The 20,550-nt window shown below is 38.6% G+C and overlaps 6 protein-coding genes and 2 non-coding genes across 14 annotated transcripts; 6 read left to right on the top strand and 2 right to left on the bottom strand.

The window, feature by feature from the left end:
* The first annotated feature begins 601 nt into the window (after window positions 1-601).
* Window positions 602-1,159, top strand: LOC141597492 (uncharacterized). Its single transcript, XM_074417959.1, has one exon. The coding sequence runs from the start codon at window positions 602-604 to the stop codon at window positions 1,157-1,159; it is 558 nt and encodes a 185-aa protein (XP_074274060.1).
* A 414-nt stretch (window positions 1,160-1,573) lies between these two features.
* TRNAL-UAG (transfer RNA leucine (anticodon UAG)) lies at window positions 1,574-1,653 on the top strand. The gene has a single exon. It is a non-coding gene; the product is annotated as a tRNA-Leu (tRNA).
* A 620-nt stretch (window positions 1,654-2,273) lies between these two features.
* On the top strand, window positions 2,274-3,661 carry LOC141595978 (pentatricopeptide repeat-containing protein At4g21170-like). The gene has a single exon (XM_074415964.1). It carries the CDS (start codon window positions 2,390-2,392, stop codon window positions 3,557-3,559), a length of 1,170 nt encoding a protein of 389 aa, XP_074272065.1. The 5' UTR covers window positions 2,274-2,389; the 3' UTR covers window positions 3,560-3,661.
* Window positions 3,662-4,286: 625 nt separating this feature from the next.
* On the top strand, window positions 4,287-4,366 carry TRNAL-UAG (transfer RNA leucine (anticodon UAG)). Its single transcript has one exon. It is a non-coding gene; the product is annotated as a tRNA-Leu (tRNA).
* A 1,808-nt stretch (window positions 4,367-6,174) lies between these two features.
* LOC141597490 (uncharacterized) lies at window positions 6,175-7,479 on the top strand. The gene is made up of 3 exons (XM_074417958.1): window positions 6,175-6,484; window positions 6,636-6,730; window positions 6,808-7,479. Exons 1-3 carry the CDS (start codon window positions 6,175-6,177, stop codon window positions 7,477-7,479), a joined length of 1,077 nt encoding a protein of 358 aa, XP_074274059.1.
* Window positions 7,480-8,515: 1,036 nt separating this feature from the next.
* On the top strand, window positions 8,516-19,228 carry LOC141595976 (pentatricopeptide repeat-containing protein At4g21170-like). Of its 7 annotated transcripts, none has more exons than XM_074415959.1 (5): window positions 8,516-10,520; window positions 12,715-13,949; window positions 14,514-15,434; window positions 16,758-17,479; window positions 18,353-19,219. In XM_074415959.1, the coding sequence occupies exon 1, from the start codon at window positions 8,580-8,582 to the stop codon at window positions 10,392-10,394; it is 1,815 nt and encodes a 604-aa protein (XP_074272060.1). In that variant the 5' UTR covers window positions 8,516-8,579; the 3' UTR covers window positions 10,395-10,520; window positions 12,715-13,949; window positions 14,514-15,434; window positions 16,758-17,479; window positions 18,353-19,219. The 7 variants fall into 7 exon arrangements, with proteins under 7 accessions (XP_074272060.1, XP_074272057.1, XP_074272058.1 ...); XM_074415956.1 differs by having other exon boundaries at window positions 14,514-15,520; XM_074415957.1 differs by adding an exon at window positions 10,879-11,924 and having other exon boundaries at window positions 8,516-10,813; window positions 14,514-15,520; window positions 16,758-19,219.
* Window positions 10,742-13,887, bottom strand: LOC141597489 (uncharacterized). Its single transcript, XM_074417957.1, has 4 exons — window positions 13,665-13,887; window positions 13,085-13,561; window positions 12,337-12,911; window positions 10,742-11,886 (listed from the first exon to the last, which is right to left on the bottom strand). The coding sequence occupies exons 1-4, from the start codon at window positions 13,885-13,887 to the stop codon at window positions 11,137-11,139; spliced, it is 2,025 nt and encodes a 674-aa protein (XP_074274058.1). The 3' UTR covers window positions 10,742-11,136.
* Window positions 16,656-20,550, bottom strand: LOC141595975 (uncharacterized). The gene is made up of 4 exons (XM_074415955.1): window positions 19,983-20,550; window positions 18,668-19,144; window positions 17,978-18,552; window positions 16,656-17,445 (listed from the first exon to the last, which is right to left on the bottom strand). The coding sequence occupies exons 1-4, from the start codon at window positions 20,242-20,244 to the stop codon at window positions 16,657-16,659; spliced, it is 2,103 nt and encodes a 700-aa protein (XP_074272056.1). The 5' UTR covers window positions 20,245-20,550; the 3' UTR covers window position 16,656.

Below are 20,550 nucleotides of genomic sequence, written 5' to 3'. Positions count from 1 at the left end.
TATTTAAGCATTATCATATATATTATTATAAGGGTTAGATTTATACTAAGACTCAATTTTATGTAATTCATATTGAATATATATATCTTATACGAAGTATATCATACGTGTAATTTCATCGTTATTATACCGATTATTATCGTATTTCATACTATTCATTTGTTCCATATTATATATTCATCATATGTATAAGTTGTTGATTAAATCGATATATTTGATAATCATATGGAGATCAGAGTACAATAATGAAAGTCAAAAACTCAAAATACGATCTGATTAAAAATTCAAAATAGATATAGAAAAAATATTGTCTTACAATGTAAGACAACCAACCGTCATCTGATAATATCTAATATTATCAGTAAATGAGGTATATATATTACGTAAAAGTTCTATTGTATTGTGTGCAACGATTTTATACAATAATTATTGATAAAAATTATTTTAATTAAGGGAAATTAATGCTAAATACAACCCAATGGGTTGTTTTTAAGCATTTAATACCCTTCCAAATTTGGTATTAGTTTAGAAATTAGAGGATAAATTACACCTGAATCAATGCAATTAATGCATATATTAAGTGTTTACAAGTTTTATAAAGATGGTGTCGGAGTATCGTGTCTATGCTCAAAGGGTCTTGGGTGATTCGGCAAGGGGTTTGAGTAGGACTGCAAACAGTTGGTCTCCACCGGCGTCTGGTGCTATCAAGATTAATACTGATGCGTATGTTCCTGGTAATGGTGTGGTTGGGCTAGGGGCGGTTGCGCGAGATGAAAACGGGTGTATCCGATGGATTGGGAGCAGGAGCGTGAGGGCGAGGTGGGATGTGGGAGTAGCGGAAGCTCAGGCTGCCATTTTCGGGCTTGAAATAGCACAGGAGAAGGGTGAGACCGCACCTATGCTCGAATGTGATGCGCTATCTTTGATCAATGCGTTGAAAGGTGGAGCATCGTTTCGATCCGCTGTGGGGATATGTGTCGATGATATAAACTACCTTCGTAATTGCTTTCCTAATAGTAGTGTTTCTCATGTGAAGAGGGGAGGGAATGCTGTGGCTCATTTAGTGGCGAGACTGTGTGAGACGGTGGGTGATACTATTGTAATGGTCTCGGACTTTCCGCATGCGATCTCTGCTATTGCAGAACTCGATTTAATTTAATATAAAATTCCTTTTCTTTTAAAAAAAAAAAAGTGTTTATTTCTTTTTTTAGTTTCTTAAACACAACCCATTGAGTTGTATTTATCATAACCCTTTAATTAAACGTAGCTTTTTTATTCCATCACTATAAACTATGAAGGTAGGGAGCAGTCAAATACCAACTTTCATGCCCCAAAAGCATGAACCAAGTTCTATAATTGTCGGTAGAAATGATTATACTCATAAATTATTAATTATACATGTGAAAATTATACTCATTAATTACTTCCATACACTTTATTGCTTATTTTATGTCTTTATGGATGACACATTAACTATTGGAAGGATTATTAATATCTTTGACCATGAATGATGAACTGTGCCATCTGCTACTATAGGAATTACATAAGTTGTGTTAGGAATTAATACAACAAAGACGGTTTGGCCGAGTGGTCTAAGGCGCCAGATTTAGGCTCTGGTCCGAAAGGGCGTGGGTTCAAATCCCACAGCCGTCACATTTTTTGCTTCTAAATTCTTGATCAACTATTTACCTCTTATGAGAAGGATTAATTATTGAAGCCACCGAAAAAATGAAGGTCTAATTTCACATCCTTGATAATACTAGAAATTTACCTTCTTTTAAAGCAAGTGCTTCCACTACAACTCATTGTCTATGAGTATCATCACATTATATAACTGTACTTGCTAAGCTAGCTACGTTTGCTTAATCCTACTTTCCTAATAGTTCTTATCCAAATCTTTTGAGATGATTTAGATAATAATTTACAAAATCCTCTTTCTTTAACGAGAATAAAACAACTTGATCACGTGAGTCATGTACTCATACTACATCAAGTCATCAACCCCAATATGATTGAATTAGGCAGCAATATACTAAGTAAAACTTCTAACTTCTACATGTCTAAACATCATAATTTAGATTAGAGGTGGTCATATACGGTGATATATCTAATCTGATTCCGTTGACAGGTTGAGAGCTGGTTGAGTATATTACATCTTTCGGAAAGGTGTTAGAGAAATAAAGGAAATTCAATAGACTTTTGCTCAGGTCAAAATTAGGGTCAGAGTTAGAATCGAGTTTAGCTCACGCGATTTAACCCGCATTGTTTAGATCATGACCTCACTTCGAACCCCGGCAACATCTAAATTGCTCTATTATCCTCACTCTATTTCATAGAAGTAGTTCACAAATGTAATCAAACAGTTCAGAATGAACTGAACTAAACACAAATGTCTCTCCAAAGGAAACTTCTCAATCACAAGTTCATCAAACACTTCTCCACAAGTTCATCAAATCCTACACTAAAATCATCATCAACATCAACATCATCATCATCATCAACATCAATTACTTGGAGAAATGAAGCTAAACAACACCAACTAATCTCCCAAATCACATTAATTCTCCTTCAAAGAAACAATTGGTCTTCTCTTCTCAAAACCCTAAATCTCTCTTCTAAATTAACCCCAGATATTTTCCATCAAATAATTCACAAAACCCAACAAAACCCACAAATTTCTCTATCTTTTTTCAATTGGGTCACTTCCAATTTTGTTAATTTTCAACCATTTCTCAAAACCCAATGCAAAATCATCCAAATTTCACTTGGGTCAGCTGGGGCAGGTGGGTCAGGATTGACCCGACCCGTTAAAGAAGTGTTGGATTCAGTAATTGAGGTTAACCCATTAAACAATGTGGTGTGTTCTATGAGTTATGCTTGTAAAGGTACAAACTTGCATTCTCTTGCTTTTAGTTGTATCATAGAAAGTTATGCTTTAAAAGGATTGTATGTTAATGGGTTAGAAATTTATAGAGAAATTGTGTTATTTGGTTGTTTGCCTAAAGTTGGTTGTTTGAATGTTTTGCTTGATGTTTTGGACAATGCTAGGGAGTTTAAGTTGAGTTATTGCTTGCTTGGTTCGATGTTCCGAAATCGGATTCTGATGGATGATGATACATGGGGTGTTATTGGTAGGATTCTTTGTAAGGATGGAAAGTTTGAGTGTGTTGTGAGGTTGTTGAAGAGTGGGGTGTGTAATTCGTCGATTTTCGAGTTGGTTATTGATGGGTATAGTAAAAATGGGAACTTTGAGGGTGCATTTGGTTATTTGAATGAGATGTGTAGGAGAGGTTTTGAACCCGGGTTTTGTAGTTATGGTTGTATTCTTAATGGGGCTTGCGAGTTTGGTGATTCGCGTGTGAGGGATACGGTTTTGTTTGGAATGATGGAGAAGGGTTTGGTTCCGGTTGATATGGTGTTAGGTTATGATGATGCTATAGTGAAGCTTTGTGATTTGGAAAAGATTTATGCAGCGGAATATATGTTTAAAAGAGCGCAGGGCGAGGGAGAATATAAGTTCATAAGGGTTAGATTTATACTAAGACTCAATTTTATGTAATTCATATTGAATATATATATCTTATACGAAGTACATCATAGTATCATACGTGTAATTCCATCGTTATTATACCGGTTTATCATCATATGTATATTCATATTATACATTTGTTCCATATTATATATTCATCATATATGTATAAGTTGTTGATTAAATCAATATATTTGATATCATATGGAGATCAGAGTACAATAATGAAAGTCAAAATACGACAAAATTAAAAATTCAAAATAGATATAGAAAAAATATTGTCTTAAGTACAATGTAAGACAACCAACCGTCATCTAATATTATCAGTAGATGAGCTATATATAATACGGAGTACATAAAAATCCTATTGTATTGTGTGCAACGATTTTATACAATAATTACCGATGAAAATTATTTTAATGAATTAAACGTAGCTTTTTTATTCCATCACTATGAACTATGAAGGGAGTGAGCAGTCAAATACTCAAATGTTTCAAGAACCAACTTTGGGTCAATCTTCTACAGTCACATGCCCCAAAAGCATGAACCAAGTTCTATAATTGTCGGTAGAAATGATTTATACTCATAAATTATTAATTATGCATGTGAAAATTATACTCATTAATTATTTCCAGACACTTTATTGCTTATTTTATGGCATTAACTATTGGAAAGATTATTAATATCTTTGACCATGAACTGTACCATCTCCTACTAAAGGAATTAACTAATTTGAGTTAGCAATTAGATCAACAAAGACGGTTTGGCCGAGTGGTCTAAGGCGCCAGATTTAGGCTCTGGTCCGAAAGGGCGTGGGTTCAAATCCCACAGCCGTCACATTTTTTGCTGCCTTTTTTTTTGTTTCCTTTGAAAACCTTCGCTTGTGGATTAGCATTCGAGCTTCATCGAATTCTAAAAGCTTAACCTCTCAATCCTCTATGATCAGGAATCAGGAAGCATTCTTTTTGGTTTGTACGGGTAACCTTGTGATGCTGTACAAAGAAACTTGATGTCGGTTAACGCAACTAAGTCGGTTTGGTGTGATTGTGAGGTCGAAGGTTCGAACTCTAATAAAAATAGAGTAAATTGTTGATCAACTATTTACCTCTTATGTGACTAAATGTATAGCAAACAGGCTTATACCAAATGGGGGCTCTCAAAGCTCCAGGACCGGATGGTATTCCTGCGTGTTTCTACCAAAAATGTTGGTCTCTGGTTAAGCATGATTTTACTACTGGAGTTCTTTCCATTCTAAATTCGGGGAGGGTTCTGAAAGAGCTTAATAGGACTTTTATTACGCTTATACCAAAGACTGAGGCCCCGGAGGGTGTTTTGGACACGACCCATTAGTCTTTGTAATGTGATCATGCGTGTTGTGACTAAATGTATAGCAAACAGGCTTGCAAAGGTGATGGGTTCACTTGTCAGTGAGTCACAAAATGCTTTCCTTCCGGGTCGAAGTATCAGTGACAATATTCTTTTGGCTCATGAGGCAGTACATCATATCACGCGACACAGGAAGGGAGTTCATGGACGATGTGCTTTTAAAGCAGATATGAGTAAAGCGTATGACCAGATAAAATGGGATTTTTTGGAAATGACTTTGGTAAGATTTGGTTTTCCTTTAAAGATGGTACAACTTATTATGAACTGTGTTAACTCTGTAAGCTATGAAATCCTCTACAATGGGAAACCATTACCGCAGTTCCGACTACAGTGCGGCCTGAGACAGGTGGATCCTCTGTCTCCGTATCTCTTTTTACTTTGTATGGAGGTCCTTTCGGCAAATATTGATCAGGCTCGGGATTCAGGTCGACTGGAGGGTTTTAAGTTATGCAGAGGGGTACGACCAATGACACATCTATTTTTTGTCGATGATGCGGTCTTCTTCTTCAAGGATAAAAAAATAAATTGATCATCTCAAGAGCATCATAGATTGTTATTGTGAGGCGTCAGGCCAAATCTTAAACCCGACGAAATCGGGTCTCATTTTCAGTCCGAATACTACCCTTGCAAAGGCACAACAAATCCTTAAGGTTTTCAATGTTAGATCTAATAGAGGTATTGGGAAATATCTCGGAATACCAAAGAGAGTTTCAGGAGTCGAAGAAGGGTATTTTTCAATCCTTAGTGGACCGGGGACACGGCGGATCTCTTCATGGAACGGAATTTTTCTATCTCTCTCAGGCGGTTAACTCTAATTTCTTGTCCTTTCCAATCTCTCCAATTACTTTCTATCGGTTTTCAAAATTCCGGTAAGTGTGGCAAAAAAGATTAATTCTCTTTTGACACAATTTTGGTGGACGGGATGTAAATTGGGGAACGATGTTCACTTTGGTGTAGTAAGAATTTCTTAAGTCTTCCAAAGGGAAGGGAGGTCTTGGGATTCGCAATATCGAATGCCTAAATCAAGCGCTTTTGGCAAAGCATGGGTGGCGGCTGGTTTCGGGAGAAAACTCCTTATTTAGTAGGATCTTTAGGCAGAAAGTGTTCGGTGATGATATGGTCGATCCGACTAGATTTGCAGAAAAGGTAACCAACTGCTCGTGGGGAGTCTGTAGCATTATTCATGGATTTCAGGCAATTAAGGATTACTTGGGTTGGAAGCCGGGTCGCGACTCAAGATCGAATATATGGGTAACACGATGGGTGGGGGGTGCATGCCGGAACCAAGGGACCAGTGGTTGGGGGCTAGGGATATGCACTTGGCGAATCTGCAAGTGAGGGATCTTTTGCTCCCTAATGGTGAGTGGAATGAGATCTTCATCCGGGCGTTGATCAGAGAGGAGTACGCGGCAAGGATTCTGGCAACCAGGGTACGGGATATGAACGAAACCGATGTGATCTTTTGGCCGTTTACAAAGGACGGGGTGTTCACGGTCAAGAGTGGCTATGGATTGATTTTTGATGAGTATATGAATAGGAAGGGTACAGTTAGAGATAAAACTAGGATTGGTGAGCGGGAAAGGACCTTCGTCATTTAAAAACAACTATGGACGCTTAGGCCCCAAACTCTTGAAACTACGGTCCGGAGGATCATTACGAACACACTCTCCGTTGGAAAAGAGTTTCATCGCAGACAACTGGCGGTTGATGTACTGTGTAGTTTGTGTGGAGAGAGTCACTGCTGTATGGAAACTCTCGAGCACCTGTTTAGGGATTGTGTGGTGTCCGCTAGGATCTGGGCGGGATCTTCGCTTGGTATTAGAGTGGGTGGTGCGGAGTCGATCTTTATGGCTGATTGGCTAATTGATTGGATTCGGTATCTTTGGAAGCAGGATGAAGGGCAGATAAGAGTCATAAACTTCATCGCAATTTTATGGGGATTATGGACTATTCGTAATAAGGTCAAGTTTGATGGAATGACTAAGAATCCTCATGTTCTTGCTGATTTACTGTTTGGATCGATTAAGGATAAGGTAGGCATTTTAAAGGATCAACTTGAGGGAAATGGTATGATAAAAAGATTAGAAGGGGGTGTGGAAGAGCTCCTGGATCAACGAAGGATGGATATACGGACCGGGCATCCTGTCCAACTGATTGGTTGTCCGGATCGGTGTAATGTCATCAGGGTAAAAGTTGACGCCGGATGGGAACGGAATTACGTGGCAGCGTTTGGATGGGTGGCTTATGATGGACAGGGGCAAGAACGTATGCGACGTCAGGTGAAAACTAAAGCTGAGACAGCTTTGCAGGCTGAGGCTCTGGGTGTTAGGGATGTGCTTTTGTGGGCTAGTGCTGAGGGCTGGTTGCATATGAATATATCGTCTGATTGCCTACAACTTATTAATGAGCTGGCAGGAATCGATAAAGTCGATCATCTGATTGCAGACATCTTGGAGGACATGCATAAAATCGCAAGTTCTTTTCATTGTTTATGTTTCAGTTTTATTCCTAGAAACCTTAATAGTATTGCGCATGGCTTGGCTAGACAAGCCATAAAAATGTAAAACCTTTCTTTACAGCTGCCAAAAAAAAAAATAAAAAAAAATAACTATTTACCTCTTATGAGAAGGATTAATCATTGTTGTTTACGGTGAATACGATATTTTACCAAAACAACTGTCACTTGAGAAAATTAACATGGACTTAGATAATGTGTTTGGAACTTGGAATATGATTCACTATCTATGAGTATCATCACATTATATATGTGTACTTCGCACAAAAAAAAAAACATTATATAAGTGTACTTGCTAAGTTAGCTACGTTGGTTTAATCCCACTTCTATAGTTCTTATCCAAATCTTTTGGGATGATTTGGACCTTAATAATTTACGCAATCGTCTTTCTTTAACGAGAACAAAATAACTTAATCACGTGAATCATGTACTCGTAGTCTCGTACTACATCAAGTCATCAACCCCAATCTGGTTGAATTAGGGAGCAATATACTAAGTAAAACTTCTAAACATCATAATTTAGATTAGAGGTGGCCATATACAGTAATACCTGCTCTGATTCCGTTGACAGGTTGAGAGCTGCTTGAGTTAAGGTTGGGTATATTACAGTGAAAAAGGATTGTACATCAGATGTACTACCTCACACTTGATGAGTTTTTTTGTATTTTTTTAGTGCTATAGGGTTTATAAATTACATTTTAGTTTTATGACGTCAAAAATCAAATTTTCCTGAACTTATATGTAATTTTTTTGAGTTATAATGTAACTTTTTGAAATTAATGTTTAGTAAATAAACTCAAAAAATTTATAATAAAACTCAAATTTTTTAAATTAAAACTCAAAAACTTTATCTTAATGCTAAAAAACTATATCATTTAATGTACTACTGATATATTACACCTTTTAGAAAGATGTTAGAGGAAATTCAATAGGCTTTCGAGCAGGTCAAAATTAGGGCCAGAGTTAGAGTCGAGTTCAGATCACGCGATTTAATCCGCATTATTATCATGACCTCGATTCAAACCCGGTCAACCTCCAAATGGTTCTATTATCCCCTTTGCACCAAAAAAAAAAAAAAATTTGATTCATTCCCGCAAACTTTTTCTTCACTCTATTCATAGTTCCCAAATGTCATCAAACTAAACACAAATGTCTCTCCACAGGAAACTCCTCAATCACAACTTCATCAAACACTTCTCCACAACTTCATCATCAAATCATACACTAACATCATCATCATCATCATCATTACCATCATCAACATCATCATCATCATCATCATCAATTACTTGGAGAAATGAAGCAAAACAACACCAACTAATCTCCCAAATCACATTAATTCTTCTTCAAAGAAACAATTGGTCATCTCTTCTCAAAACCCTAAATCTCTCTTCCAAATTAACCCCAAATATTTTCCACCAAATAATTCACAAAACCCAACAAAACCCACAAATTTCTCTATCTTTTTTCAATTGGGTCACTTCCAATTTTGTTAATTTTCAACCATTTCTCAAAACCCAATGCAAAATCATCCAAATTTCACTTGGGTCAGCTGGGGCAGGTGGGTCAGGATTGACCCGACCCGTTAAAGAAGTGTTGGATTCAGTAATTGAGGTTAACCCATTGAACAATGTGGTTTGTTCTATGAGTTATGCTTGTAAAGGTACAAACTTGCATTCTTTTGCTTTTAGTTGTATCATAGAAAGTTATGCTTTAAAAGGATTGTATGTTAATGGGTTAGAAATTTATAGAGAAATTGTGTTATTTGGTTGTTTGCCTAAAGTTGCTTGTTTGAATGTTTTGCTTGATGTTTTGGACAATGCTAGGGAGTTTAAGTTGAGTTATTGCTTGCTTGGTTCGATGTTCCGAAATCGGATTTTGATGGATGATGATACATGGAGTGTTATTGCTAGAATTCTTTGCAAGGATGGGAAATTTGAGAGGGTTAGGATGTTGTTGGATTCTGGTGTGTGTAATTCATCGATTTTCGAGTTGGTTATTGATGGGTGTAGTAAAAATGGGAACTTTGAGAGTGCCTTTGGTTATTTGAGTGAGATGTATGGAAGAGGTTTTGAACCTGGGTTTTGTAGTTATGGTTGTATTCTTAATGGGGCTTGCGAGTTTGGTGATTCGCGTGTGAGGGATACGGTTTTGTTTGAAATGATGGAGAAGGGTTTAGTTCGGGTTGATATGGTGTTAGGTTATGATGATGCTATAGTGAAGCTTTGTGATTTGGAAAAGATTTATGCAGCGGAATATATGTTTAAAAGAGCGCAGGGCGAGGGAGTGAAGTTGAAAGATGCGACCTTTGGGCGTATGCTAAGTGCATTTTGCCGAGGTGGAAGAATGAGTGAAGCAGTTGAGTTGTATCGCGTGATTTTCAAGGAGAACATTAATGTGAATAAAAGTTATTATCAAGAAGTAGCCGATTGTATTTGCAACGTGAAGCCTGAAGAAGATACAATCCCGTTGTTAATGCGATTAATTAAGAGAGGGTATAGTCCGTCTGTGTCAAGTATATCCAAGTATATGATGAAGCTTGGTAGGGAACAAAGGTGGCAAGAAGTCGAAACTCTTATGAATGTCTTACTACAAGTTGAGTTATTTCCCGATTCTGGTTTTTGTCGTTTATTGGTAAACCATTATTGCTCCTCTAGCAAGGTTGATTCGGCACTTATGATGCATGATAAGGTGGGGAACTCGGAGGGTTTATGGGATGTTACTACGTATAATGTACTTCTTCGAGCATTATTTATGGAAAAGAGGGTCAACGAAGCAGTCACTATATTTGAGTGCATGAGAAAGAAGAATGTTGTAAACAAGGCTAGTTTTCTGGTCATGATTAGTGGATTGTCTCAAGAAAAGGAAATGAGAAAGGCCATGAAAGTTCATGATGACATGTTGAAACTGGGGCTTAAGCCAAGTTCACAAAAATATAAAAATCTGATATCTGTCTTTCGATGATAAGTCTAGTCAGAGTTCGAGTGATATCCACTATGCTAGGATAAGCAGGGTTTGGTTGATTTCGCCACTTCGTGACACAATCAAGTACAGACGTATTGGCACAGCTTCGAAACTTCTTTGTACCTGGTAAGCTAATGTTCAATTTTCTGAACTCTCAAAAGCATTCCAGATCCTAATTGTTCTGTTGTTGCACGTTTTCATGGATGCAGTTTTTCATATCACTAAATTAAATTATTATATCTATGCCTCCGTAGAACAAAACTTTATGAAGATTAGGAAACTAGCATCTGCAAACTAAGTAAAGAAAAGTAATTGTTGAAGGATGAAAGGGTTAAGCTCGGAGAACGGCATAAAAACTTGATGAATTTATTCACTTATACTGTTTAAAGTCCACAAAACTTGATGAATTTACTCACGATGTGGAATTTCAGCACATGGTACGGGGGAACCCGTGCACTAACCACTCTTCGAGCCCAATAGGCAGTCGAGTGAGGGGGCATAATAGGATATAAATATAATAGTTGGGTCTCAACCAAAATGGTTGAGATGGTTCATCTATCAGTATCGCACATGTGAGGTATTAGACTCACTCACAAACACAGCTGAAAAGACCACTGATTTGAACTATAATTTATGGAAACCATATTAAACTTCTACTGGAAAAAAAAACTAACTCCGTTTCAACCTTGATAACCCTCTCCCGTTCCTTCTTCCCCCATCTCTCTTTTCTATACTGTGTACATCACGCAACAATGTCATAGTCTGTCAAACGTCGGTCTGGTGGCAAGTAGCTTTCTAAGCTATAATCCACATGACGTTCTTTGAGTGGATAACAGGATACATCAGGTTTCGTCCAGGTGATTTCCGAGGAATGAACTTGAAAAAGCTTTTGTTTTCCTGGTTGAAAGAAGCTTCGGAATTTGTAAGTCGAGTAATATATTTCCATCAATAAAGGGAATTGTTGCAGTCCGAATAGTGTAATTGGAAGAGAGGCAAGGACAGCTATTGTAATTGGCGGCCATCTCAAACCCTCTTGGAATGTTATGAAGAAGGTAATCGTGAACCCCACAACCATAGTTGCTATTGAAATGAGTAGCAAGATGAGTCCCGTCATGAGCTTTTGAGGCAAAGATACTAGGAAGTCTCTCTCAGAGTATCGGGAAGTGAGGATTGATAAAAACATCAATATTGAAGCTGTTGAGGTGAACAATGACATTGCATTTGACATAGCAAAAAACACAAATGCTGTATTTTTCACTAGGACTGGACTTCCTGTGTCATTGTTGAGACCTCCGGGCAACTGGAAGGCTGCTGAGAACACCATGGTCGCGATAAGAGCTGCTACAAGGGCGCATGGCTCAGACGTCTTTTTCATCCACTCTTCCCCTTGCTTCCTTAATGTCTCGTGCGTTTCACTGAACAGGGCCTGAGGTGTTTTATTGTTCATATTCTCAATTTCAGAGAATCCAGGTCTCACTATCTGCTTGACTGCCTGATTTCCAGTAAAAACAAGGGAAAACAACTATATGGGTTAGTAGTCTTTGGCATATGTTACTGCGTCTCGGCTGCACGTGTCATAATTGCCGCAGTTTCTGAGTGTAGTTACCGTTTATTTTGTGAAAACATTATTTTTGCAGCCTAAATAAATCGTGAAGTGTCATGTTGGAATGTTGAAATGTCGTCACACAACATGCAACCAAAGTGTCTGAGTAACATAAAGGACCTTTGTAGTTTCTTAGTCCGACACGGCTGCTAGTGTTATATTCGACACGGCAACGGTGTGTTGTGAAGTGTTGAGCACAACTATTTTTAGACAAGATCAATATTTTTTGCCTAAAATGAAATCTCAAGATATCTATCTTGTTGGAATGTTGGGAACACTTGACACGCAACTAAAGTAAAGTGCATAATGTTGGACAAGAGTTTTAGGTTTGGTTATTACCTCGAACCATTGTAACTCACGTTGCATTTGTAAAGCTGCTGCTAGAGATGCACTGCTAAGACGATTGATGGGGGCCAATGTGCTCGCTAAATGGAGCATATTATTTTTATTTTTATCTTTGTATGTGGCTATGAAATCTTTTATTGCTCCGATCTCATGTATCATCTTAAAGATCTCGACTTGACGGTGAATAACAGCAATGTGGAAAATGCTGTATTGATTTTCATCTGCTTTCCTTATTAAATCAGGATAAGCTTGAATTAGGACTTTTAGAAATTCAACCTTTCCTAACTTAGCTGCAACAGATAGTAATCCCCATGGCCTGTCAATTGATGCTAATATATCTTCGTTCTTTTGCTGTATTATTTGATTCCACAGGATTTCGGTTAGCTCCAGTGCTTCTTTAGACTCTTTGCCTTTACTTCTGCAGCTATTCGAGATTATACCCCAAAAGCATGGTTGATATCCATCTTGCTTCAGTGGCTTTCGCGCCAAAGCATGCAATGGCGTCTGACCCCATGGATCTCGTCGGAAAGCCAAATACGTGTTGTTCTTGAGAATATATAATGCTACATCTGTCGTTAAGTGAAACTATCATCATCAACTACATTTAAAATTTCCTGTGTTTATGAAAAACTGACAATACGACCATCTCGGTCAAATAGAGAGTTTTTAACTTGGGAAATTTACTCGAGAGGTTAGTACGGACAAGTGACAAGCTGAGCATCTACAAAGGAAGGCTGCTTACCAAGCAAATCATTGTCAATGGAACACGTAAGTATTTCAATGCGGTCCTGGGTAGTCAACCTTCTGTCATCAGTTACCGAAAGTAGGTACCATACCATAGTACGATGACCGAGCAGAATGGCCATGTGAAGCGGGGTCATCCCTTTACTGTCTCGAATGTAAGGCAATTCATTGTTCTGCAATTTCATCGCCTTTGCAATATCAACATCTCCGGACACAGCAGCAAACCAAAATGGCGTGCTGCCGTATTTGTTGGTGTAAATGAGGGAACTTGGATCGCATTTAATCACTACTTCAACAACTTGGAGATGTTTGGCGGCGGCTGCTATGTGGAGAACCGTATCTCCTCTTGTTGTTATTCCTGTGCGAAGCCAAGCCGGAGTCAATATTGCAATCGAGTACACTGTTTCCCAATCTCCACTCAAGGCAGCCCTAAACAGATCAGCACTGTATTTGGTCACATCACTGCTTTCCACATCTGTAGCAGATTACAGAAATTAATCAGCATTTGTCAGCCCTATCAGTCGGAACAACCTAAGTTGCAGGAATTAGCAAGTGTAGATACAAGTATATTAACTCACCAGGTACTGGGTCCCATGATGGAACCGGCCGTATAGGTGACGGCGAGTCTGGTTCGGTTGAACACTCCGAATCAGGTTCATCTTCCTCTGTTACTGCAAAGATTTCTTCACCCTGATGTTCTGAATCAACTGCATCTTCTTCAACTGCGAGCGACACTGTTGTGTATTCAACTGGCACAATGTCAACAACCGCCATGTCGGAGATGATGCCTTCACTTGTCATTATATTGTGATTGTGTTTCAAGAGTGATTTGAGATTTCACTTTGGTTGCATAGACACTTCAGGTATCACTTCCAATTTTATTGACTCCTATATCACTTAAAAGTCAACAGTAACTAGCTGTTCTCTAATTATTTAACAATGATTTTCATTGACTAATAATTAAAAATGACATTAGTTAGAGTGTACATGATGGGAATGTATAATTAATTCCCAATTAGCCTTAAGAATCCAATGCTGCCCACGTTTTCTCAGCGCTTCTTGCTGCATGAAAATACTATAAAACTGGGGCTACACGAATCAATCTAGCTATCGATAGACCATAGATGGAGTAAAAAATTACTAGTTGGTTAAAGTTTGTGTATTTTAGTAATTAAATAGTGCATGAGACGGTTTTACACTCTGAGATGTTCGTTCCTATTGTATAAAAATACGACTCAGTTTTTAACTGTAAATGAACAGCTTTTTATTTTTATTTTATTTTATTAAAATAGACCGTCTCATAGCGTGAGACTTTCTCTTACTCTTATAATTTGTGTATTTTTAAGCATGGATCCCCCTCCTATCTCATTTTTTATTGTCTAACTTTCTTTTTTGGGTGCATTTGGCTATTGGAATGGGATGTGTAGAAGAGGTTTTGAACCCGGGTTTTGTACTTATGGTTGTATTCTTAATGGGGTTTATGAATTGATATGGTTATGTTTGAAATGATGGAGAAGGGATTGGTTCCGGTTGATATGGTGTTAGGTTATGATGATGCTATAGTGAAGTTTTGTGATTTGGAAAAGATTTATGCAGCGGAATATATGTTTAGAAGAGCGCAAGGCGAGGGGGTGGTATTGAAGGATACGACCTTTGGGTGTATGCTAAGTGCATTTTGCCGAGGTGGGAGAGCGAGTGAAGCAGTAGAGTTGTATCGCGTGATTTTTAAGGAGAAGATTAATGTGAATAAAAATTATTATCAAGAAGTAGCCGATTGTATTTGCAACGTGAAGCCTGAAGAAGATACAGTCCAGTTGTTAATGCGATTGATCAAGAGAGGGTTTAATCCTTCTGTGTCAAGTATATCCAAGTTTATGATGAAGCTTGGTAGGGAACAAAGGTGGCAAGAAGTCGAAACTCTTATGAATGTCTTACTACAAGTTGAGTTATTGCCTGATTCTGGTTTTTGTCGCTTATTGGCAAACCATGATTGCTCCTCGTGTAAGGTTGATTCGGCACTAATGATGCATGATAAGGTGGGGAACTCGGAGGGTTTATGAGATGTTACTACGTATAATGTACTTCTTCGAGCATTATTTATGGAAAAGAGGGTTAATGAAGCTGTCACCATATTCGAGTGCATGAGAAAGAAGAATGTCGTAAATAAGGCTAGTTTTTTGGTCATGATTAGTGGACTGTCTCAAGAAAAGGAAATGAGGAAGGCCATGAAAGTTCATGATGACATGTTGAAATTGGGGCTTAAGCCAAGCTCACAAAAATATAAGAATCTGATATCTGTTTTTCGATGATGGATCAAATCAGGATTTGAGCGGTTTCCAAAATTCTCGGTAAGTGGAGTTTGGTTGATTTTGCTACCTTGTGAAACAGTCAAGTACATGACACTTTTGGCAGCTTCAAAAACTCTCTCAATCTGGTAAGCTAATATCCAATTTTATGAACTTGGAAAAGCATTTTTATTATCACCTTCTCTTAGTTTAAAAAACTCGCGCCTAGGCGCATCGCGCAGTGTGGCGCCAATCAGATCGCATCAGAGTGCCTGAGGCGCCTGGAATACAAAAGGCGCACCTAAGGCCCATGAGGCACACCCAAGGCGCATTAGTCTGCAATTCCATATTTCTTTTCCAAATTCTTTTATTACCCTTCTTTTCTCCCCCTTATCCTAAATTTTCACTTTTAAATGCATGTTACTCCTCTTTAAAACAAAAAAAGGAATACTCTCGCACAAAATTTGATTATAAAATATGGATGTTTGTTTGAAGAATCAGTGCCCCTCGTGTCCAAAAGGCGCGCGCATCAGCCCCTTGGGACCCATCGCCTCAGTGCGCCTTGCGCCTTCTCAAACTAAGCACGTTCTGCAACTCATGGATCTTCAAGATCCTAATTATTCATTTGTTGAATGTTATTATGGATGCAGTTATTCTTATCAGTTATCACTATTAGATTATAGCGATAGCGATGCCTTCATAGAACTTTATAGAGATCAGAATGTTAGCATCTGCAAACAAATTATATATAGAAAAGCAATTGTTGAGGTGTCAATTAATATGCTTGGAGAATGACAATTTTTTTGATGAATTTATCCAAAAATACTGTTTAAAATCCACCAAAACTTTAAGAAAGATTGATAAATTTTATAAAGTAAACATCAGGTCTTTCCCCCTCCTAGTAGTCAGCCAGTCCTTTTGGGAAAAACCAACGCAAATAAAAATTGACTACGGTATTTACTTTTACGAGTGAAAAACATGTAAAGTACAAGGAACATATAGCAGAGGTAAGCAGAAAAACTATAACACGATTCGTAACAAAAAAATTTAACAAGATAGTCTCACATATTAGGTTAATCCATTATCTTTATAATCAAACACAGGAAGGTTATGGCTGATTCTCACATGTGACATGATTTCTTGCAAGGCTCACTATAATGCCACTGATTTAAACTAAAATGATGAAAATCAAATTCGTGCTGGAACATAATGCCAACTATATCGACCTTGATACTTTCGCCTTGAAGTTTCTTTTTGTCCCCCCCCCCCCCCCCCCCCCCCCCCTTCACATATCTATATTGCGTAACATATTTGGGACACGGACTATGTCAGCGTCCGTCAAATGTTGTTTTGGTGGTAAGTAACCTTTTAAGTTATTGTGCACAGGACGTCCTCTGAATGGATAACGGGATGTGTCAGGTTTCTGCCAGGTGAGACCTGAACTTTCTGAGGGAGGAACTTGAAAAAGCTTTTGTTGTCCTGGCAGAAATAAATTTTGGAATTTGTGTGTCGAGTAATACATTTCCACCAATAGAGGGAACTGTTGCAATCCGAAAAGTGTAACTGGAACCGAGGCAAGTACAGCTACTGTAATTGGTGGCCATCTCAAACTCTCTTGATATGTTATGAAGAACGTAGAGGTGAACCCTGCAAGCATTGTTGCTATTGAAATGAGTAGTAACATGAGTCCTATCATAAGCTTTTGAGGCAAAGATATTAGGAAGTCTTTTTGAGAGTATCTGGAAGTGAGGATTGATAAAAACATCAATATTGAAGCTGTAGAGGTGAACAATGACACTGCATTCGACATAGTGAAAAACACAAATGCTGTGTTTTTCAGTAGGACGGGACTTCCTGTGTCATTGTTGAGACCTCCGGGCAACTGGAAGGCTGCTGAGAACACCATGGTTGCGATAAGAGCTGCGACAAGCGCACATGACTCTGCTGTCTTTTTCATCCATTCTTCCCCTTGCTTCCGCAGCGTCTCATGTGCTTCACTGAACAGGGCTTGAGGTGTTTTATTATCCATATTCTCAGCTTCAGTGTACTCATATCTCACTATCTGCTTGACTGCCTGATTTCCCGGAAAAAACAAGGAGATACTGACAGTAAGTATAAAACATTTACTGGCTTGGCTTTGAGGAATATGTTACTCCTATTTGTCTATTTTGTGAAGATTTCGTATTTTGGCCTAATATGAAGTGTGAAGTGTTGGAACTTGGAATGTTGAAATGTTGCACACACAAGACACGTAGCCTAGGCAAAGTGTCGGAGTAACATAGGTCTTAGTGCTAATGGACTCAGACTCAACAAGACTATTTTATGACAAAAGTATCGTTTTTCGCCTAAGATGAAATTCAAGGTGTCATTTCGGAATTTTGCGCATGACACAGCTAATGTGCATTTCAATGTAACGTCTTGATGGACAAGAGAGTTGGGTAATGGTTGGACACGCGTTTTTTTAGACAAAATTATTGTTTTTCGTCTAACTAAAGATTGCAAACTGTCGTGTGGGAATGTTGGACATGTGACAGGAACCTAATGTGAAGTGTCGATGTAATATGACGATGGGATAGAGAGTTAGACTATTGATAATTTGGTATTACCTCAAACCATTGTAATTCCCGTTGCATTTGTAAAGGTGCTCCGGATACACAGCTAAGACGATTGATGGGGGCTAATCTGCTGGCTAAATGGAGCATATTATTTTCATTTGTATCTTTATATGTGGCTATTAAATCCTTGATAGCTCCGATCTCATATATCAGCTTGAAGATCTCCACTTGACGGTGAATAACAGCAATGTGGAAAATGCTGTATCCATTTTCGTCAACTTTCCATATTAGATCAGGATAAGCTTGAATAAGGACTTTTAAAAATTCGACCTTTCCTAATCTGGCTGCAACAAATAGTAATCTCCATGGCTTGCGAATTGTTGCTGATATATCTTCCTTTTTTTGCTGTATTATTTGATTCCACAGGATTTTGGTTAGCTGCAGTGTTTCTTTAGTCTCTTCGCCAGTACTTCCGCAGCAATTTGAGAATATCCTCCAAATGCCTGGTTGATGATATTCATCTTGCTTTAGTGGCTTTCGGGCCAAAGCATGCAATGCCGTCTCTCCCCTTGCATCTTCTAGAAAGGCCAAATATGTATTGTTCTTGAGGATATGTAATGCTACATCTGCCATTTAATAGAATTGTCATCATCAACTGAAGATTGTAGTATCGACAACTACGGGTATAATCTTATTGCTGTTATGCTATAGCTGGGGATCTACAAAGGAAGGGCTGCTTACCAAGCAAATCATTGTCAATGGAACTCGTAAGTATTTCAATGCGGTCCTGGGTAGTCAACCTTCTGTCATCAGTTACCGAAAGTAGGTACCATACCATAGTACGATGACCGAGCAGAACGGCCATGTGAAGCGGGGTCATCCCTTCTTTTCCTCGAATGTAAGGCAATTCATAATTCTGTAATCTCATCGTCTCTGCAATCTCAACATTTCCGGACACAGCAGCAAAACAGTATGGTGTGCTGCCATCGCTGTTGGTGTAAATGAGGGAGCTTGGATCAGATGTAATCACTACTTCAACAACTTTGAGATGCTTGGCGGCTGCTGCTATGTGAAGAACCGTCTCTCCTCCCTCTGTTATGCCTGTGCGAAGCCACGCCGGAGCCTGTTCTGCAACCATCATCACTGTTCCCCAATCGCCATTCAGGGCAGCCCTAAACAGATCAGAACTGTATTTGGTCACATCCCCGCTTTCCACGTCTGTATACAGATGACAAAATTAATCAGCATTTGTGCCATGATAAGTCCTGGAATCATGGTTGCCGGAGTTTAATGGTCTGTAGGTATGTTTATGTGATAGCTTTTCAGTAAAAGTTGCTTTACTCATTTTAGATTTTTAAAAAGGTTTTGACTTTTTATTTGTCTTTACTGTATAAATTTGATTTGATTTTGATCAATTTTTCAACTAGAAAAAAAAGGGCAGTCAGGTGCACGATGACGTCTCCGCTAGGCGAGGGTTCAGGGAAGGGTCCCACCACAAGGGTGTAATTCGGGCAAGCCTTCCCTTGCCATTTTGGCAAGAGACCGCTCCAAGGAATTTTCCAACTAGAAGTTAATAATAAATTTAATAAAATAGTAATAATATTATTATTTTAATGATTGTCGGGTAGGCGGGTATTAACTATTAAGTGGGTAACTGGGTATGATGTAAAACCCTTCCCTGCCCACCACCCATAGTGGATACAGTTTTTGCTACCCGTCTGTGTTACCCTGACTCTCCGACACGGGTGTCGTGTCTGACACGTCTCGGATACCGCTATTTTGTGCGAAATTTTCAATTTTCTGGTCTAAAATGAAGCGTCGAAGTGTCGTGTCGGTGTCAGACAGGTAGGTGTCGGACACGCGACACGGCAGCTAAGTAAAGTGTCGGAGTAACATAGCTACTCGTACTCATTCCACCAGCAACTAAAGCTTCACTTGTACTCTTCATGTAGGGCGAATGTGGTGCACCGGTGCATTTCCCACTTATACTCGCCTCATCGACATTCCTAATGGCTAGTCAACCAAAGTTAGTAGGAAGTAAGCATTTTTAACTCACCAGGAGGTGGGTCCAATGATGGAACCGTTCGTGTAGGTGATGGCGAGGTGGAATTGGTTGAATGATCTACATCAGGGTCATCTTCCTTGGGTACTGTAAATATTTGTTGATCTGCATTTCTATCTGTGTTTGTTGAGCCCTGATGTTCTTTATTAACTGCATCGTCTTCAACTGCAAGCGATGATTTCGTGACTACCGTGGTGGATTCAATTGACACAATATCAACAACCGCCATTTCGGAGGCGGTGATTTCACTTGACATTACTGCTTCTGTGATGATATTGAACAATTGAAGTAAAGGTGAAGTTTTGAGATCTCACTTTGGTTTAGCCGTTTACTGGTCTCTATTTCTAATTTATTGGTTTCTTATGAGTCAACGTTGACTTACTTAGGTCAACGTCAACCTGCTTAAGTCAATGTCGTCTAATCTCTGTCGTCTTCGTTCCTCAACCTGACGGTTTCTGAGTTGTGGTGACTTTTTTTGCTCCCACCACCCCACTTGTTTCTTGTCTTATTAAGAATGTGTTATTGTATTTGACCCGTCTTTAGTTATAGACGGATATGTGCC

This window comes from Silene latifolia, chromosome 8, assembly GCF_048544455.1.
Source record: "Silene latifolia isolate original U9 population chromosome 8, ASM4854445v1, whole genome shotgun sequence".
Classification (NCBI taxonomy): Eukaryota; Viridiplantae; Streptophyta; class Magnoliopsida; order Caryophyllales; family Caryophyllaceae; genus Silene; species Silene latifolia.
This window is presented reverse-complemented; position numbering and strand designations above follow the sequence as displayed.

What these genes read in the sequence shown, in the direction of transcription:
- LOC141597492 (XM_074417959.1), top strand. Translation starts at nt 602, where the DNA reads ATGGTGTCGGAGTATCGTGTCTATGCTCAAAGGGTCTTGGGTGATTCG.
- LOC141595978 (XM_074415964.1), top strand. Translation starts at nt 2,390, where the DNA reads ATGTCTCTCCAAAGGAAACTTCTCAATCACAAGTTCATCAAACACTTC.
- LOC141597490 (XM_074417958.1), top strand. Translation starts at nt 6,175, where the DNA reads ATGGGTGGGGGGTGCATGCCGGAACCAAGGGACCAGTGGTTGGGGGCT. An exon ending in TAGAGATAAAACTAGGATTG is followed by an intron (nt 6,485 to 6,635) that starts GTGAGCGGGAAA and finishes TGTACTGTGTAG; the next exon opens with TTTGTGTGGAGAGAGTCACT. An exon ending in CTGGGCGGGATCTTCGCTTG is followed by an intron (nt 6,731 to 6,807) that starts GTATTAGAGTGG and finishes CTTTGGAAGCAG; the next exon opens with GATGAAGGGCAGATAAGAGT.
- LOC141595976 (XM_074415958.1), top strand. Translation starts at nt 8,580, where the DNA reads ATGTCTCTCCACAGGAAACTCCTCAATCACAACTTCATCAAACACTTC.
- LOC141597489 (XM_074417957.1), bottom strand. Translation starts at nt 13,887, where the DNA reads ATGACAAGTGAAGGCATCATCTCCGACATGGCGGTTGTTGACATTGTG. An exon ending in ATCATGGGACCCAGTACCTG is followed by an intron (nt 13,562 to 13,664) that starts GTGAGTTAATAT and finishes AATCTGCTACAG; the next exon opens with ATGTGGAAAGCAGTGATGTG. An exon ending in CATTGACAATGATTTGCTTG is followed by an intron (nt 12,912 to 13,084) that starts GTAAGCAGCCTT and finishes ACTTAACGACAG; the next exon opens with ATGTAGCATTATATATTCTC.
- LOC141595975 (XM_074415955.1), bottom strand. Translation starts at nt 20,244, where the DNA reads ATGTCAAGTGAAATCACCGCCTCCGAAATGGCGGTTGTTGATATTGTG. An exon ending in ATCATTGGACCCACCTCCTG is followed by an intron (nt 19,145 to 19,982) that starts GTGAGTTAAAAA and finishes ATCTGTATACAG; the next exon opens with ACGTGGAAAGCGGGGATGTG. An exon ending in GGGAATTACAATGGTTTGAG is followed by an intron (nt 17,446 to 17,977) that starts GTAATACCAAAT and finishes CCGGGAAATCAG; the next exon opens with GCAGTCAAGCAGATAGTGAG.